The sequence below is a fragment of the Chelon labrosus genome (assembly GCF_963514085.1).
Source record: "Chelon labrosus genome assembly, chromosome: 15".
Lineage (NCBI taxonomy): Eukaryota > Metazoa > Chordata > Actinopteri > Mugiliformes > Mugilidae > Chelon > Chelon labrosus.
In genome coordinates this window covers 10,344,057-10,363,289 of record NC_140348.1, presented here as the reverse complement: position 1 = coordinate 10,363,289, position 19,233 = coordinate 10,344,057, and the positions used below count along the sequence as shown (strand labels likewise).

Genomic DNA, 19,233 nt, shown 5'->3' with positions numbered 1-19,233 from the left:
GGTAATTAACACCGCAGACACGAGAAGACAGCGGTTTATGGGGGGGAAAAAAAAATAAAGTTCACGGAGGAGAGGAATCGCTGAAAAGACAAATGAGTCAAGCCAGGAAAAGCATCGTGGCCAGAGACGGAGGGAGATGAAAGGATGGATGCTGCAGAGACCAGCTGTAGTTCTCCACCTTATGCAGCATCACCTGGAGGCTTTTGATTGACAAGTCTGAAACGTTAATCCTCTCTGCTCTGAATCCTCTCCCGTCTTCCCTCCTTCACATTCCCTAACAATGTGAATCTCCCAGTCTTGTCAAACTATTGGAATTAACGCATTTTACGCTCTTTTGTATTTAATCATCCACTGCTTTGATCATGCCTTTGACTTCCCACCCTATACTGTTCAGTTTAATGTATAGAGGCTTCTGCTCTTTGGTATTTAAATCCGCTCAACCACAGATCTGATCATGTATTTGCATGTTGGCCAAAGAGACACAATTACACGTCATCTGTACATTGTTGACTACATGTCGCACCCCACTGTCAATTCCCAACCTTCCAGACTGGAAGGCGTGCTCGCTTTGTGTTGCGCCAAGCCCGGCACAGCCGTTCCCTGCATGGAATCTGTGTTGCCAGATAGTATTTCACTACATTCCCCTCGCTCCCCGAGCTATTTGTAAGTTTGACTCCCAGCTAGCGACTGCAACAGAAATCTTTTGTTTCCATTATGCAGCAGTCAGTCATGCTGAAGGGCCACGTCCACAGAGTGTCACCGCTGAGTGCTGTTAAGTACACCGACCACGCTTTGGACTCTCACTCCGTCCCAGGCACAGTTTGTCAGGGATGAGAAAGAAACAGGGGTTGCACATGCATGCGCGCACACACACACACACACACACACACACACACACACACACACCTTTCGGCTTTGTAGGGTCCCAGAGAAAAACAACGTTAAGCACCCAGCAGCTGCTATACACATGAATACCAAGAGGAAACAAAACATTACTTCTGTTTGGTAAAGCGTTCACCTCCTGTTGAGCCCAATGCATACAAAAGAGAAAACAATTTAAGAAAGAAAACACATCGGGAGTGTACTGAAAGTAGCAACTTTTTTTTCCTTTTCCAGATACAACTATTTACATGTAACCAAAGACAATGTCCTTGAAACGGGTACAAACATTTTTTTCTCTTCCTGCAACTTTTGTTTTTCCAAACAACTCAGAAATATTGTATAAAATAAAAATATCAGTTTCAGGGAAAAAAGTAGTCTAAGCATTTTAAATGTCCATTAACTGCTATGTACAGGAGTATTTACATTCTAAAATTCAATCCAGACCAGAATTTTGCGAAGCAATCAACAGTAAAGGCGGTTGCAGTTCTGTTCACTGCAGCCCTACAAACCAGATAAAAACTAATGTTTATACAGGTATGGCTGTCATTCAAATCAGTGATCGTACATGGGAGCAGTACAAGACGGAGGCTGTTCGAAGGTTCAGGTGCATCGTCACAGGTAAAATGACACCACGAGAGAATAAATAAATTGGAGCTTAATGCATGTTGTCCAATACGAACACATCATGATATAATGAGTAAAAACATGAAGCTGCACGAGGCTGGACATATAGGAACATGAACGCTGCCTACGTCGATTAACATTATTCTCCTTATTTTAATGAATGTAATATGGTTTAATGGAATTTTGCACAAACTATAATTCTGCAAAATCGGTCTCACATACATGTGCTATGTCCAGCCACCGAGCCGTGTCACATGGTGAAGATTATAATGTAACTTTTGACCATCTCACTAAGTAAAGACATTAACACAGGAGGAGAAAGCATTAAATTAAATATGTTAAAAAAAAAAAAAATAACTTCATTACAAATTCAAAAGGAAGCACAACCATGCTGTTTTTTGAATTATTCATTAGGTGTTATACCTGTGAATTTAAATGCTTACTGTAATTACACACTGTTGAATTAATTGAAATTTAAATAATATAATCAAACTAAAATACCGACAATAGGTGAGAGGGAAATCCAAATTGCATAACAGCATGTTAGGTGCCATTATCAGTCAATAAAAGGACATCCTATCCGAGTCGGCATGTCGCGCAGTCCTGACTTCTTTAACAGTAATTCATAATTGTGAAGGAAAAAAAAAAAAATGCCCTCAAGGAAAAAATTAAAACCATAAAATATAATGAAGGAACGCCTACAACAAAGCTCACAAAATTAACGGGCACAATAAAAACATAAAAATTGAAGCATTTCCCTTACACATTCAACTGCAAACATGTAGGTAACTGGATGCCTGCATTCAAAAATCATTCCACACAAGTTTACATATGGAGACATCGTTCTAACATCCATGAAAATGATTGTTTTTCATGCTAATCAATGATTTCAGCCTTGGCTTGGACGTGGATAAGCAGAGATTAAAATGTAACGATCCATAAAATTTGATTAAGAGGTTCGACACTCCAGCGACCAGAAATCAAGACCCAACAGCGGACAGGAGACTCCTCTCCTCAGCGACCTCTGACTGTCAAACCTTTCGGGATGATACAGGAAGAGGCCTGCTTTGAGTTCATTTGACATTCCACAGATTATAGGGAAGCGTGCAGGGTTTTGCCTAGCCTCTGCTCTGATTGACACCTGAGGGTGAATCTGGATGTGACTCTAAATGTGGCGTTAGTTGAGTGGAACTGGAATCTGCATGTCTGTCAGCTAGCAGGGCTTTGGTTCGGGCTGTGCTCCAGAAAGGAAGTGAAACTTATGTATTTCTGTGCGTGTGTTTAAACACACATCAGTGTTTGCTTTTAATCTGTGAGATTTCAAAGGGATCTCAACATTAAGTGATCAGGTGAAGTCAAGGGAAATCTGCTGGGACTCCAATGGCCTCTTGCGGCTCCTGTTGGGTAGAGGGAGGGCCGGAGTAGCACGGGATCCCTTTAATGTGCAGTCAGAGTACGAGTAAGCTGTCTGTTAAAGGTGCTCCAGGTAGTCGATGACCCGTGAGATGGACTTCTGTCCTGTGGTGCCCATTGCACACTGTGTGGAAACAGAACAGGAAAAAAACAAAACAAATACAGAGTGTTAGTGAGGTCTAGAGGCAAGCAGTGAGGATGTATAAGCTTCTGCTCAGAGGCGATATTTATGAAACAGATGGTTCCAGTCTTCAGCTCTGACAGGATGAGTCAAATTCAAAGCTGCTGCAGGACGCACACCAACAACTGTAACCGTTCAGTTTACATTAACCTGTGAATTATTTTTTAAAGCCCGTTACTGAATTCACATCTTAAATTATACAGCTTAGATGCAATATAATCATTCTATTGATCACATTATCTTTAATTATAATGGGACATTATTTCTTAACAGCTAAGCGCTATTAGCAACTGTGGAAGTGATTTTAGAGTGATTAGAGAAATTTTAGATGAGCCTTTCATATTAGTCAGTGCAGACATTTTGCATTCCTCTGTCTTTTTATTAATATAGAAAGAAATAGACTTTCCTCTTCATCCACTCTCTAGTATTTTCTTACAAAAGGAGCTGAACAAAGGTGCAGAAAGTGTGAAAAATCTGCAATCACATTAAACTAAAGGGAAATGTGATTAACAGAGAGATTCGGTGGCCCTCAAAAACGTTTATTTGATCTAATCCAATTCACTGCGCGAAAATACGCTTTTGATCAATGCGTCCAATTAAATGGCTTTTTGTAGTTTCAATTTTATTTGCCTAGAGCCAAGGATTCCACCAACACACGAAGGAGCTTACAAAAATACATCTGGTGTCATTTTTTTCCCTGTACCACATTATATTCAGTGCGTTTCTGCTGTGGTCTGTAGTTTATTAATCTTATCCGTGTTAATAATTCTCACACAACAGTGATGGGTGATTATATACTCACAGTGAGGTTCATGAAACTCAAGAACTTCTTCAGCATTTCTGTCATGATGGAGAAATCCCCTTTAGGTAGATGCTCTCTCACAGTAGTCACATTTATCTGAGGACGGCAGAAAGGCGGGTGATCAACATCATCAATATCTTTGGGCGCAAAAAGATTTTCCAATTATGCCGTGTATGTCTGTGATATTCTCACCTGGCTGCCCTGGCAGAGGCAGCCCAGCAGTAGAGCAGTGTAGGAGGCAACAATGCTGTCCTCCATATGCTTGCCTGCATGCTGCAGAGCTACAGCACAAGGGGAGAGACAAAGAAATGAAGAAAGGGACTTAAAATGGCAGATGGCTATACATATGTATATGCAGTGCATATTGGAGTTATATATGTATGCTTTCGCACGGTCGACTGCTGAACAGGTAGAAACTGTGTCTAGAAAAGATCTATAGGACTTAGTAGCTGTGGCTCACTGATCAGCTACCCAACAGTTTGTATTAGGACTAAACGGTTTTACTTTGCTTATGGCAGCAACATTGAAAGATCCGCCACCGAGCAAAGAACAGAGGTTTGCATTTCCGAACTTCAACCAATCGCAGTTCAACCAACTGTGACTTAAATTAACGCACCTGATTACATGATTAATGCATAATGACCATCATGAGTGGGGTAGGTTATGGCAGAAACACACAAGCTGTCGACATCTGTCTGAATCTATGGCCAATTAACTTTTAGAGATGATTTAAATCACCAAATGTAAGTGCCATTATACATCTGACTCACGAGCATTCAAGGAGTTAAATGTAAAACACGTAATTAACCTCTCAAAGTGCACGTTGTGCGTCATCAGTTATTCCAATAGATTGTTCTTGTGCCTGCACAATTTCCTACACAACATACAACAGCTTACCTACCTCCCTGCCTATCTGCCAAAGACTAGAAACTGCAGATATCAGAGCAGCTAACATTATAGATTTATTTGAATGCTACTTTCCTGATTGATTGTTTGGTCTGTAAAATGTCAGCAAATGCTGAAAAACTATGAAGAACCAAGTAATGCTGGATATATTTTGCTTGAAAATGGCTATAATCTAAACCATTGAATGGTCCTTCACTAATTGACTGCATATACACTGCATTCAAAGGTTTAATAATCCAGTGGTAAACTGCAGGTTTGTGGGCCAAAAATACGAAGCAATAAGCAAATGTATCTAGCTCATGTTTTAGTCAAAGCCAAACACAGCTCCTCTTACATGGACACAACACACAGAAATCTCTACCTTTATTTAGGTCCAACTCTTCATCCTCCTCCTCTTTCTTCTCAGTTTGGGTCTCTTTATTTTCAGCTTCCACCCACTGGATCTCTCCTGACGTCTCCTGCCACTCTCCGCTTTGGTCCAGCGCCGGCTTGGGGGCCTCACTGATGAGGTCGTCGGTCTTGGCCTCAGCCAAGATGGCAGCGCGCTCCCTCTCGAGGAAGAGCTAAAAATTTAGAGAAACAAAGTATTTTGAACTCCAAACACAAACCTAAATTACAGCCAAGTAACACAGGAGAAATTTAATAACTGCAATGGAACAAAAGAATAGCAATTAAGCCTTACAGTAACCTATTACATCATGGTAAGATCCGAAAACAGCTGGGTATGCCAAGTACACTTTAAAAAGCCTTTTAGTCTTGACCATGAAAGGTAATTTCGAAGTTAATCACCAATTTATTCCCAAAAGTTCTTTTCATCCATTCAAACAGGCAAGGATGAAGTGAATCAATAAAAAAGGCAAGACATTAATTAAAATAACATTTCCATAATGAGATTCCAATCGTCAGAGGAGCATGCATCAATTTACACCTACATACCACTTAGTGTTCAAGCTATCAAAAGTATGTAACCACAGGCTTTAAGATAAGTAATACAGCAAGGACTCTCTGTTTGTGTGCGGCTGTGTCTGTTCTCCACAACTGTTTATCCCATCTATTTTACACTTGGTGGGTGTTTTGTTGGAGACACACATTAAGTGCAGTGTTAAGTCTGAAGTTGTTTTAAAAAGTTGTTTAGCATTCACAACAGTCAGACACCACATAAAGGACAGAGCGCCAGGCTGTAAGGCGTCCTTGACATCTGACACAAAAATGTTCCAACTCCAGTGGCCACACCCCTTTACCCTTAAACTACTAATGCATAATTTGCAACGAAATCTCAATAGGAAGCCTCCCTAACCTTCTATTTACTCGACAGGAGTAAAACTGCAGCTTAATCTAATTTCAAACGGTAAACAAATATACTGTCTGATGTAAAAGGAGTCTTAACTATCAGCTGTCCCATAATTTATTTGGTGGTTATGTCCAAGCAAGTAAATTATAACAATCATGTTTCTCTTTTTAAACCAATGATTGACATGGCTCTCATGAGCTGTAGCAGGATACTGCAGCAAGGTGAGTCGCAGAGAAAGAGAGAGAGAAAAAAAAACAAACATTGCTCAAGATAGCTGCTTTGTAATGTAGCATTACTAGGGGATGCGACTACCACATGGCAGTCATACTGCTGAGGACCAAGGTTGACTGTAAAGCAGTTTGAAAGAGCAGTTTTAGAAAAAGCTGCACTTTGACTGTTCTAAGCCGGCACCACGCTAGTTTAAGTTAAAATGTTTTGAGGAGTTCAGCTTATGGTTGTGTACAGCAAAGGGAATGTATAATCAATGAACAATATACAGTATTGACCTCAGAAAACAGAAAAAAACAACAAGTTAGCAGGTGAACCTTCTCACCATTATTCATCACTTTCCATTTCTGCTCAAATCATTAATCTTTAATACAAAAGCACATCTGTAGCCAAAAATACCACAAACAGTGACAGCTAAAATATTTATCATTGAATTCTGGCACAATTCCTACCTTCACCAGGGCAGCCAAAGCACCAGAGGACTTAGGCTTGTCAGACCTGTCTGCCTGAGCTGACTGTGTCGCCGTGTCTGATTGTGTTGGGTCAGCAGGCTGCATTAGGCTGTCTTCCAGACAGGTGTCGTCAACAGTGAACTCCATGTCCACCAGACAGTGGCGGTTTCTGGAGCTGTACTCCACAAGGTTAATTAGTAGACCCAGACCCTGGTGTACACAACAGAATACATAAATCAGACACACAAATATACAGGCACACAAACTCTGAGCAGACACAGGTTGATAGAATATTTATTTCCGCAATTGTTGGAGTGATGTTTTGTTTCGTTAAAGAGAATCTTACCAATACTCTCACGTCAAAGCGCTGCTCCTGGGGGATGTAACGCGGGACCCGAAGGACACAATTGAGAGCAGTCACAATTAGCTGTTCCTGCTCACCTGTCTTGGTGCTTCCCCACTCTGGAAACAAAAATATCATCATTATGAAGCTCTGCACACACACACTAGTCAACATGATCCCCTGCTAAGCAACTGAATCTCACATTTCATGGTGAAATCTATCCAGAGGCATGCAGTGAACCAGGCTTCATTATGCATTAGAGCTAAATTATAAACAGTAAGCTTAATTATGTATCCAGGAATGTCAGAAGAAAAGCAAAGGCATAAATATCAAGTTGTAAATGAGAATACCATTGTCATGAGTAAGGTTGAGCAGCACTCCTATTACAGCCCTCATGCAGTCCTCCACTGCCTTGCCAACATTACTGAAGCTGCAGTGGGGCAGCGTTGCACCAGATGATGACAAAGAGGAGTTGTTCAGCGCCCTGCTGTAACGCTGGATCATATCCTCACAGTACCGCAAAGCTCTGAGGAAAGTAAGTAAGTGTAAAAAAAAAAAAAAAAAGTTTGATGAGATATAATCACAATAAAGTGAAATCGAAGACATTTTAAAAGACAAGTTTTAGACATAAACATATGAAAAGAAAATAGGAAAAAGGCAACATGGATTATCTTAAAAGCGGCTCTGACTGCTATTGTGTGACCACCAATAAAATCTATTAGGTCTTTATCTTTATCAAAGGTTACAGATATGATGCGACTTTGCCTCTAATTCCCATTTTCAAGGCTTTGTAATTCATGCGTTTTATCTACAGTCTATCCCACAGTAATTATTTTGCTTTAACTGACATGCGAGCTAAAGATCCTCAATACCCCTAGGAAAACTGTTTAATCTGATGAGTACAATTATGTCACAAAAAGTATAAGGGCAAACTGAATTAACAGTTGTTACAATAGCCAGTGACCCACAGTGTGTCTGTGTCTAGTCAATAACAGCTCCACATGGTAGCTGGGGCTCACCTGGCAGATGACACAATGAGTTGTGAGTCTTTGTAGGCAATCAAGTAACCCTGGTTTTCTGGGTTCTGTACCGTCACCTGTTGGCAGAAGATGAAAGAGAAATTAAATCAATACAGTGAAGAGTACACTGAAAGGCACGAGGAGTCAAGAAACAAAAAAAATAAAGGGAGACACTTATGTTTGACTCAGACATTCGATCAATTACATTTTAAGAGTTGTTTCTGGTAAGAGGCATTCAGTGTTTCAAACAAAGCCTTTCTTCAGGTGGCTATAAAAGTGACCATTCAATTCAAAGTTTAGTACTCAATTACTGTTGTCCCTTAGTGTCACTCTGGTATGACTTTGGAGAAAGAGAAAACCCAACTTGATAAAACTAAACTTACACTTTCAAGCACTCTCAGACATCTCTCAGCCCCCCACAAAGACGCTACGAGGTTCTCCTTGTCGTCCTCTTGGCTCAGGTTCTGCACGCACTCTTTCACTGTGGCAACGCAACACACATAAGGCACGTGACTATTATATCCCTTAGAGCTGACATCAAAGCAGATCTTTGCACAGGTACAAAGGAGACATATAAACCATCCCACCTACATGTTAATATGAGCATGGTAGCACCAAACACACAAACCTTTGTCAACAATATGGTCCAGGCCTCCCAGTAGCCGAAGTTCTTCTTTGAACCAATCGCCAGCTCTCTTGGAGGTCAATGAAAGCAATGTCTCCATGGCAAGGTGGCCCGTCTACACACACATAAACAAAAATCTGCATCATCTTTCCAAATGACAAATAACCTTTTTTTGGTATTGAACACTACTGGAAAACCAGAAAGACATATTTGGAGGTCAACACCTCTTTAATGAAGCTACTTAATAATTAATCTAGTGCCGTCAGAGAGAGGGTTGGTAGTTTCAGCGTTTTTGTTATGATTATTTCATTATTTATGGACAACCTACCGTGATGTTTTCCAAGTCGAGATGCTTGTTGTGCACAGTCTCACACAGCTTCCTGATCTTCTCTTTGACCTTTTCCACCTCCTTTGCGGTGAGCTGATCCTGGTGGCCAGAGTAGTCCTGGTCCAGTTCCAGCAGCTTGATCATTAGCTCCAGACATGCCCTGTCCAGATCCATGTTAAGACGATCCCGACTCAGAATGTACATCAGGGCAGCCGTGCACAGACCAAGGTTCTGACAGAATGACAGAATGGCAGCTTTTACAAAATGGTGTAGGAGGTGTTAAGCATCAGGAGGTGAGACAACGGCCTGAGCAGCTTGGACCAGTAACAAACAATTCTCTATGTTATGAAAATATCCTTGGAGGGCCATTTTAACAAGAAAGTTTTTTAATAATTAATAAATAAATTAACTTTTAAATTACATGAAAGAGCAAATTAAACATCCAGTTGAATGTCAAATACTGCAGAGGCATTGATCAAGACTCTAAAAACAACATCAACCTCTTCAAATGAAATGTAGCATTCAAGTTTAAGGTTGCCCCGTTGCTTTAAGGTCAGATGGTCGTACTTGGGGCCAACTGAAATACAAACAACCTATCAACAAAGTTTCAGACCATGGTATACAATAACAAAATAATTATTTACAAAAATAGAAGACCCTCAGGTGCCCATTTAGTCTCTCTGCACCACGACTATTATGTTTGGGTGATTCAGGATGGAAATATAAAGGTTAATTTACATAATAAGAAACAAAAACAGAAATTATACAAAACTGGCAAACATTACCAGCTGTTGTAACTTTCTACCATCTGTATCAACATCATTTTGAGTGAGACGACAAACACATAAAAGGAGCTGTAAAAAGAGTTTCACTGACTGGGTGTTGTGGAGCATCGCTGAGCATTTTGAAGACCTGCGCCACTTTTCCTCTGGCTCGCAGGTGCATCCTGAAGCCGGGCATGGCACAACGAGTGGCCAGGCTGATTATACTGGAGCAATAAGTGGCGAAGGGGGTGAAAAAGGGAAAGGAATGCGGATCAGTCTTGTGTTAAAATGAAAATTAATGAGGCAGATTGTGTACAGTCTACTACCAAATCAATATCACCATTTGAAACGTGTTTGGTTTTGTATTTCTACTCTCTTTTTGTCCTCTCTGCTGCGGTTTTCTAACATTAAGGTTGATTCTCCCGAGTGAATTCTATCACAACAGAATAGGTGTATGCTTTATCTTGGCATATTATTCCAGCAGAAAATAAAACAGAAAGTTGTGAACAGGAAAGAGCATAGAGCAAGGGAAAATGCAGGTACACATGCTGTCTCAGTAGTATTTTTGTAAGTTTGTATTGCTACCTATTGCTTGTTCGTAGCTTTCATTCAACTTGGAGAGCTACTTGGTATTTGGGACATTTAACAGTCTTTCTAAGCAGTCTTTTTCTTTTACACTTACCTAAGGCATCTTGTGTTGAGAGGCTGACTGCTCTTCAGCCCCGTCTCCAGGTACTCAAAGTCATCTGTGAACTCTTGATTCTCTCCAAACTCCACCACGTCATTGAAGTGTTTCACATGCTGCACCACCGTGTACAACTGGCAGAGTGGGAATTGGGTTAATTACTGCTCACTGGTAAGCCGTGCATCTGTCTAACAACACAAACACTAGAGAATTGCTCACATTGGTAAATCCTTCAATGGATTCCATTACCGGCAACAGCTGACTGTGCTAATACCCCCCCATCAATAACAGCTCAGCATGTGCCGTTAGACTGATTGGCAGTTGTCTATATGTTTATCAGTATCAACAATATCAACAGTCAGCATGTGGTGACCGCTTACTGGAGCTGAGGCCATTTTACCTCAGGAGAGCTATGGCTAACAGTCTGATCCAGGGGCAGACTGCCCATCTGTAAATGACACAAGCTGTCGGGGAGTTTAAATTAACAGCAGCAGTCCTCCAACCCACGACGGGGTCCAAATAAACAATAGTGAGCATGACATGCATATTCTATTTCATAACCTGAGTCAAAGAGGTAACAGTAGCTTGCCTGAGTATGAAAGAGGGAGATTAATTCATAACAGAAGGCAAACAAATGTGGGAAAACTGAACATGAACGAGGAGTTAGCTACAAAATAGATCCTCTCCTCAGCAATCACAACATCTCAGTGTGCTCTAGACTCACCTCCTTGTGCTCCTTCCTGCATTTGAGTGCAGTGACAATATCCTGGTTGAGTCGTGTGGGGATGGTCTCTGACTTAATGACTTTGGGTGGTGGTGGAGGGGCTTTGAACAAGCCATCATCTTTATGGGAGTTGCTGTCCTTGCTGCTGCTCGATAAAATGGCCTAAGGAAGAAAAGATGCGGTGAAATGGGGCTCATACCAAAGCAACAAAATCTGTTTAATGACACGTCCACAAGTTTTACTACAGCTGAACAGTTTGTTAAGCACACAAGTCTTTAATAAGTACTGTTAACAGATGTCAGATGCGGTAGTGCAAAGTTAACGATAACTTAAATCCCCGTTGCCAGACTCTGATTAGGTTGACTCTAAACAAACATTATTTCCATGGGGGTATTTCAACACAGAATATACAAGTAAACCCAGGTTGACTTGTCTGGAAAAAATAATTACATAGCTAGAGTAATTGCAGCAACTGTATGCAATATGAAACTGCAACAACATCCACCAGCAAACATACGATAAATTGTAGAAAGTACAGACTGGGGAATTATGTAAACAAATGGTACCAGTAATTGGTATGTACTTTACATAATACCACATAATAGTGTTTATATTGTTTGTGCACAAAATTAATGCATACATATTAAATAACAAATACAAACATATGCACACGTTTCAGAACTTGACTATTTATGGTCTACCTCTAAACTAGGTGCCCCATGATTAGCACATTAAAAAATATAATATTTTACCGGAGCAGTCTGAGATCGAGGGAGTGGAGGCACTGGCACCTCTTCTGGCTCGGGTTGGTTCCAGTGACGAGCGTTATACACAGCTTTAGCAGGGGACTGAAACGCAGAAAGAATATAAAAATTATTTACAGAGATCTGGCCTGACATAAATACATAAACTGGATATATTCACCGATTACCAAAAAGACTATACGGAAAAAGAATCTCCAAGTTAATTGCAAAGAAAATAAAGTTAATAAACTACTGTTGTGCAGTAAACTACTGAGAGAATTAGCATAACTGAACTCATAAATACTGCATCATGTATTTATGTTGATTGTCTCAGACAACAGCAGGCTCAGTGTGAAGCAAAAAAGTCCCCAAGCAGCAGAAAACATTTTCTGAAAATGACATATTGTGGGACTCAGTTGTACATTACAAAGACAATGTACAGAGTTTGTTCGATGATGTATAAACACTAAACACAGAATTAGGAAGACAGCCCACAAACAACCTAAAGCCATTGCAAAATATGATCCAGACAAAAAGGAGCAACTGTGAGCTCCAAACACCACAAATCAGAACTGAGTCATTAGAAAAATATGGGCTTGGCGAAGAGGTAAAATTCATATCCCCTTTACGCTGGAAACACACACTGGGTGCGTGCTAGTCAACACACATTTAGCCAGTTCTTGGGGACTGTTTTCATAAGTTAATCCTTGGGCGTCACCAATCAGAGCCTGTGGTCTTCAGCTGTAGTTCTAACCTACATTACGTATGAGTCACACAATCACATTACACAAAATGACAACCAAATAAATGTGGCTTCTTTTTCACCCACTTGCTCTACTTTTCTGTGATGCTCTCCTCTCTGGGTCTATTTTTAGACAAGCTGGGTACTCTGTTACGTAAATGTCATTTAAGCATCAATAAACCAAGCAATGTCAGACTAAACTATGGTCTGAGGAACCATCATGAAATAGGTTTGATGGCCCACACTGACCCACTTGGGGATCGCAAACTCAACTGCTGAACTCAAGTAGATGCGAATGGTGAAGAGATCGTGCCTCCTGGGTTTCATAGTTCACGAAATTGAAAACAATGAGCCCAACAGGCTCAAGGAATTGCCTGTTAAAGGACAAGAATCACCTTTAAAACACAACTCATTTGAAAACACAGAATACCTTTTTAGGTCCACTGAAAATCTTCTTGAATCCACTCCCAAACTCCTTGGACTTGTCACTTGTTTTCCCTGAGCGTCCTTTCTGCCCCTCAGTGCCACCCAGACTGGAGTCATCAGCAAAGTCAAAAGTATCTGTTTGAAAAAACAAAATGTCAATGGCAAGAAAAGCGGATTAGCATATAAACTGACTAAACATTAGCCACAGTGGGTCAACCAAGCTCTCCTATGTTAAAGATAGCAATTGCACTCAACAACTGTTTTTGTCTTTATCATATTTATAATTGTTCACCAGTATTGCTGCTGGCCTGACTGTCCTGAGAGTCACTGGTATGGGGGCTGTCCACACTGGAGCTTAGAGCGGCCAAGGCTGCAGCCGCCTTCTTGGCCTTCTTCTCTTTGGCCTGGGAGCTCTCATCGTCGCTGTCACTCTCACTCAGGTCATCAAAGCCAAAGTACTTGATCTTGTAGTTACTCTTGCCTGCCATGGCACCTTCTGCACCCTCCTCGCCACCATGCTCCTCTTTGTCCTCAAAGCCAAAGAATTCTAGCTTGGTCTCAGTCTTGGTTTTCTTTGTCTTTGTCTGGGTGGGTCTGAACCTTCGAAAATACAAAGAGAGGGTTTGTTATTTATAGTCTTGCTGGGTCTTACTGGCACTATGAAAAAGACTAAAAAAAACAAATATTACAGGAAAAGAAAAAAGCTCTGCTTGAGGCTATACAACTAAATGACATAATTTCCATACCCATCTAGATGTACAGAGTATACATTTGCGTTAGCCATCACAGACTAGGACTTAACAGTCAAGCAAGTCAAAAACTGTTGTATAAATCAGCAACAACATGGACAACATTTTAAATGGCTGCAAACTGTATGACAATATCAACAATATGATTGCCCATACTTACAATACAGTTTACATTTTGATCATCAGAAATGGAATAAATGATCTTTTATATTATTTATTCCTAGTGGTGGATCAAGTGAAGTTTAATGTAGAGTGTAATGTAGGCATTGTTGAAAGTGTGTTTATGAATCAATGTGCAACATATCAACAGAACGAACTACAATTCAAAGGTGGTATTCAGTGATTTATATCAAATACCACAATGCCACAATACCACAGCTGCGGCTGGCTCGTCATAGTTTATATGCATGCTAATAAATGCTGAAAACCCTCAATGACTCATATATGACTAAGTGTGGACTATAAACTGCACGATAATTAGATTTTTTTGTTTACATCTGTACATATTGTCCATCCCCATGTTATTTTTCATATATAGAAATACAACATCTTAGTAATCTTTTCCACAAGAGAAATATCACACACTTACCTGGTAGTTTTTGGTGGTGGTGCATCAGTCTTCTTTTTCATCTGGCCTACTTCTCCAAGGTCAGCAGGGGCAGCTGGGGTGACCAGTTCATCAATGCTCCGCTCTATTGAGTCCTGTATGGTGACATTGCACACGGACAGACAGGAAGGGTGCAGAACCGTGTAGTCCCGTACCCTCCCACCACCCCTGCCTGCAGGCTTGGCTGCTGTTTTAGCACTGGCAGCAGTACTACTTGCACTAGCAGAAACGGCACTGTTGGATTTATCTTGGGAACTCGCTGCATCAGTGGGCTTGTTGCTGTTGTTTTCAGTAGGTTCTGTTTTGTTAGACCGCCCGGGCCGCTGGTATTTCTTGCAGTTTGAGGCCCTTAGGGTAAATGGGGAAGGAGGAATGTTGTCCACTGGTTCTGGTGGAGGCTCTGTAGGAGGCTCCAGCTCTGCACTTCCCATCTCTTCTGACAGTGAACCATCATAAGAAGAAGGGTTTTGGAAGTCTCTGCTACCACCTGGTGCATTGGTGGACAATCTAAGGGAGGCATCGATATTAGTAGAGGAGGAGATGATCCTCTGGGAAACTGAGCTGCTCTGCTCGTCAGAGGAGACTGTTTTTAAGAAAGAGGTCACACATGAATATTTTTGGTTGCTGTCTGATGTACTTTTGTACCTGGACTGGTTATTAACAGGCTTCTCCACTGATGTTTGCTTGCCTATGAATGGAAAAAAATTACACATGGTTACATGAAAATCTAAAGTTGCAACTAAATAGCCAGCAGACACTAAGCATTGAACACATAGCAATGTTGTGACACAAACAACAAGTGCAATACTCTAACGCCCAGATCGATGGGTTTATAGATGGAGTACTCACTTGTGAATGTGGCTGTTGAGCTTGCAGAGCTCTGTGCAGAAGTTGCAACAGGGGCTGACGAATTGCCTTGCCCTGTGGCTGTCTTTTTCACATCCCCTTCATTGACTTTTGTCTGGGACACACTGTGAGAGGTGACAGTCTTGGAGTCTTCATCGCTGTCAAACCCAAATGGGTCTTCTTCACTGTCACTGTCCTCAAGCCTGGGCCTCTTTGGGACATCAGAAACGTCAGGTTTCAACATAGGCCTTTTGGCTCCCAATTGAGCCTTGTAGGTGGTCTCTCCCCATTTGGTTGTTATAGTAGGCTTTTTATTGGAGAAGACTTCATCAAATTTAGAATTAGCCTCCCCTCCCTTGCGGTTGTACGTCTTACCAAATCTTGATGTCATGTTGGTTGCTTTATGTTACATATTCCCTGTGAACAGAGGCAGACGTCAATGAACATTCCACATGCCAGCATCAAGTGAACTCAACTGACGAATGTCTGTTATATTGCAAGTTACTCAAAACGAAACACCGAACCACAGTTTAGAAAAATGAATTAAGTCGATTTCGTTAACAATAACGTCAGCGGGTCTAGGTAAACTCCTCTTGCGAAGTTTTACATCAACCATCGGCTGATAGTGCACAAAGTTAGCATGGCTAGCACGCTAGCTCAAGCAACATAGCTTTTAGTAACATTCTCGGTCGTGTATGGGGAACGCGACAGAAAGCTAAAAAGGCTGAGAAAAACTTTAGTAAAACTTTGAGTTGGTTATAATTCATTAAGCCGCACGCGTAACTTACTTATGCCTGTCAGCTCTAGCTTGGACCGGTTCTACTTGTAAAGTTAACTACTACAAAGTTAGCCATTAGCAGTTAGCTTAAACACTGCTAACTATGCTAACGCAAGTCTCCTGTTTACGTTTCTTACACGACTGCACAAAATGTCGGAAACCCTGCGTCTTAAATGTTATTAGGTAATTACATATATATATTGTAATGTAGATATGAACGTATAATCGGCACAATGAGTACATAATAATACACGCACACTATTACCTTTAAACTCCAGCGGCTAGCTAATCGTCCGCTTGTTTTCTAGCCAGCCGGCTAGGCCTGATCTCACACTCGCGCACAAATCAAAAGGGTAAAGTCCGTTCAGCGCAGTAGAAACAACGCTAGAAACACATATCTAACCCGAATATGTCCCCAGAGCAATGCTCGTTACAAAAGAAAGGCGTCCTCAACGATTCCTTAGCTGTAACAGTCTAAATATAGAGGATAATCTGGACTTTTTGCATTTTGTAGTGCTGCTGACGGCCATTAAAATATCCCCTCCCTCCTCGATGCTTGGCAAGACCCCCATGTAGTGCGCCGCTAGAAAGGAAACGACCAATCAGCAGCAGAGATGGTTTCATGCGCCTCGCGACTCTTTCAGCAAACGCGAATCTGATTGGTTTAAAACTTAAACCATAACAAACGATAGGGGGTGCTGGAGGACCGCATTAGTGGATTTAAACGCGAAGACGTGCCAAAGAGAAACGGTAATGATGGTGTCTTCTGCATTATGGTTCACCGTGAATCTCTTGACTCAACTTCGACAGGAAACGAGATTTTTTCAGAGTCGCATACTTATATCTCACGAGGCTGTTATTTAAAATAGCAAATATAATAATTTCTTAATCGGTATGCTGTAAATCACCTTATTGTCGCAGCATGAAGATAAATGACCTTAATGCTGAAACGTGTTAAAATGCTGAAAGATGCATTTCTTAAATTATAGTTTATATACAACTTTAAGATTGTAAATAGACGGATTTCCAGATAACGTTTATACTGTAAATTAAATAACACATAGTAATCAGTTTTCATAGACTGTTTGGTAAATAGCCCTTTTGTTTGTTAGTTTTCACAGCCTCTCAAAACCAGGATAATCCAATAAAATATGCACATACAGTGCAATCATTTTCTTTGTTTGTTTTTGCAAAATTGAGTGCAACAAACCTTCAAACAAAGGGGGTGGGGAGAAGTTTTGCAGCTTTAAATTACTCACAAATTGCTATTGGCACAGTATTATGACCTTGGTTTCCAATTTTAGGCAGGCCAAATAACATACAGTACAATTTCAAGTCTTCCGCTTCCCCTGTTGTCTTAATAAATTAAATTATATAATCAACTGGAAAGTAACTGTATGCAGCCAGATCTGACTGTTGTGTACACTCTGGACTGAATGTTCAAACATCTCCATAAACAGAAAGCATACGAATCAGCAGCACTGGCACCGTAGTCTAGGGCGCAGCTTGTGTCAACTGAATGAAAAGTATGTTTTAAATAGTCTGGGTCTGCAGGGCAAAGTTGGCTTGACTGTATCAACACTGAAATGACCATTACTCAGCGCAGACAGACTTTACATCTTCTTCAAAGTGTGGAGGTCCTTTGAGGCAACAACTGGCTTTAGTTCAGAAAGAGAAGGGTACTAATTTCCCATGGGAGCCGTTTAAAATGTTTGTTTTTTTTAGGGTTTGTTTTCCTGTCTGACCAACAGAAAATGACATAGCCCCTATACAGTAGGACAGCTGATCAAGTTATGGAGTTACAGTTGCCCTGTTATCAGTAAGTGTTTGAGCATATTTTAGCTGCAAACTAGATTAACCAGATAATTAAAAAAAAAAATCACGATTTCTATCAGTATTAAGCAACATTTGGACAAAGGCAACACTATATGTAGTCAGTGTTAAACTCACAGATGACTCGCATTTGTATGTATTTGTGACACAGTGTCTGTCAAGGTCCAGAGGTGGCGAGGTAATGCGGCCATGCCCTGTATGACTGATGGTTTTGAGCTCAGGTCTTGGCAGTTTTAGCAGTCATGACCTCATTAACAGACAAACTTTACAGCTGAGTCCAGTGCTCCATATGTATACCGTAATCTCTCTGAATGTTTTGCAGTCTTGGAATAAATGAGTCAGGAACCTGTGCCGTGGCCAAGTGAAAAGAAAACATAGACTTTTCAACTTAACATCTGCCTGAAGTGTTTGGAACATATTTGGGTGAGTAAATGAACATGAAAGACTTGCAACACTGAGACGGAACCATGAGATGGCAGCAACACTTATTGTCACGCTTCAGTTTGTTTTTTTTTTACTTAAAAATCTCATGGAACAGATAAATACATATATGAGCAGAGTATCTAAACCAGATCAAATTTGTTTAAATGTCCAGAGCAGCCTTAAAATAAAGTTTCCCTGTGATACATGCCTGTGGCTCAATTGCCAATTGCGCTTTTCTGTTGTAGAGCTTCCATGTGGTGTATGTGAATGGAAAATAGGAGGAAGGGAGGATGAACATCCACTGGTTATTAGGGACTTGGTGTGCAGTTCAGATGTAAAAACTGGGAAGTCACCACTGAATGACAAAATATGTTCCCGTCTTGTAAAACTGTTACATTTGACTCATGGTGGGTTACAATAAAGAAAAACAAGGGCTTCGTCTTAGTTTTTCCACAGCAGATTTCACATTTAGTGAAAGTTTTTGGTCTGAGCCGAATCTGTACTCCGTTGTGGTTTGTGTAGTTCTCGTGAGATCTAATTCGTCACCTTCTTCCAAAATTTATGTGGTAAACAAAAAAATCTCTACCAACACATGAAGCGTATTCAAGCGAGGCCCCACATCTGGGGCCGCTGCTGCGTTGTGGGTCGGATCTCTCTCTTGGCTCACGCTCCTGTCTCTGAGGTCAGCCTACAAGCCCCCGGCCCAACAATCACTACAGACCGCTACCAAGCCCATATGAAGGCAATAAAATCAAATTCGAACCAGATCCAGAATGGTTTTCTGTGTGTGCGTGTGTACAAGCAAAGGTTAAAGGAAAA

At 40.9% G+C, this 19,233-nt stretch overlaps 1 protein-coding gene across 2 annotated transcripts; it reads right to left on the bottom strand.

Annotated features, from left to right (window-relative positions):
• Positions 1 to 1,080: 1,080 nt before the first annotated feature.
• Positions 1,081 to 16,687, bottom strand: wapla (WAPL cohesin release factor a). Of its 2 annotated transcripts, XM_084562319.1 has the most exons (21): positions 16,424 to 16,687; positions 15,384 to 15,797; positions 15,180 to 15,222; positions 14,517 to 15,041; positions 13,471 to 13,778; positions 13,183 to 13,313; positions 12,020 to 12,115; positions 11,268 to 11,429; positions 10,541 to 10,677; positions 9,971 to 10,082; positions 9,095 to 9,325; positions 8,770 to 8,881; positions 8,525 to 8,622; positions 8,142 to 8,218; positions 7,473 to 7,648; positions 7,126 to 7,241; positions 6,780 to 6,989; positions 5,170 to 5,371; positions 4,095 to 4,183; positions 3,903 to 3,998; positions 1,081 to 3,043 (listed from the first exon to the last, which is right to left on the bottom strand). In XM_084562319.1, the coding sequence occupies exons 2-21, from the start codon at positions 15,769 to 15,771 to the stop codon at positions 2,978 to 2,980; spliced, it is 3,375 nt and encodes a 1,124-aa protein (XP_084418445.1). In that variant the 5' UTR covers positions 15,772 to 15,797; positions 16,424 to 16,687; the 3' UTR covers positions 1,081 to 2,977. The 2 variants fall into 2 exon arrangements, with proteins under 2 accessions (XP_084418445.1, XP_084418444.1); XM_084562318.1 differs by having other exon boundaries at positions 14,517 to 15,222.
• Positions 16,688 to 19,233: the final 2,546 nt, after the last annotated feature.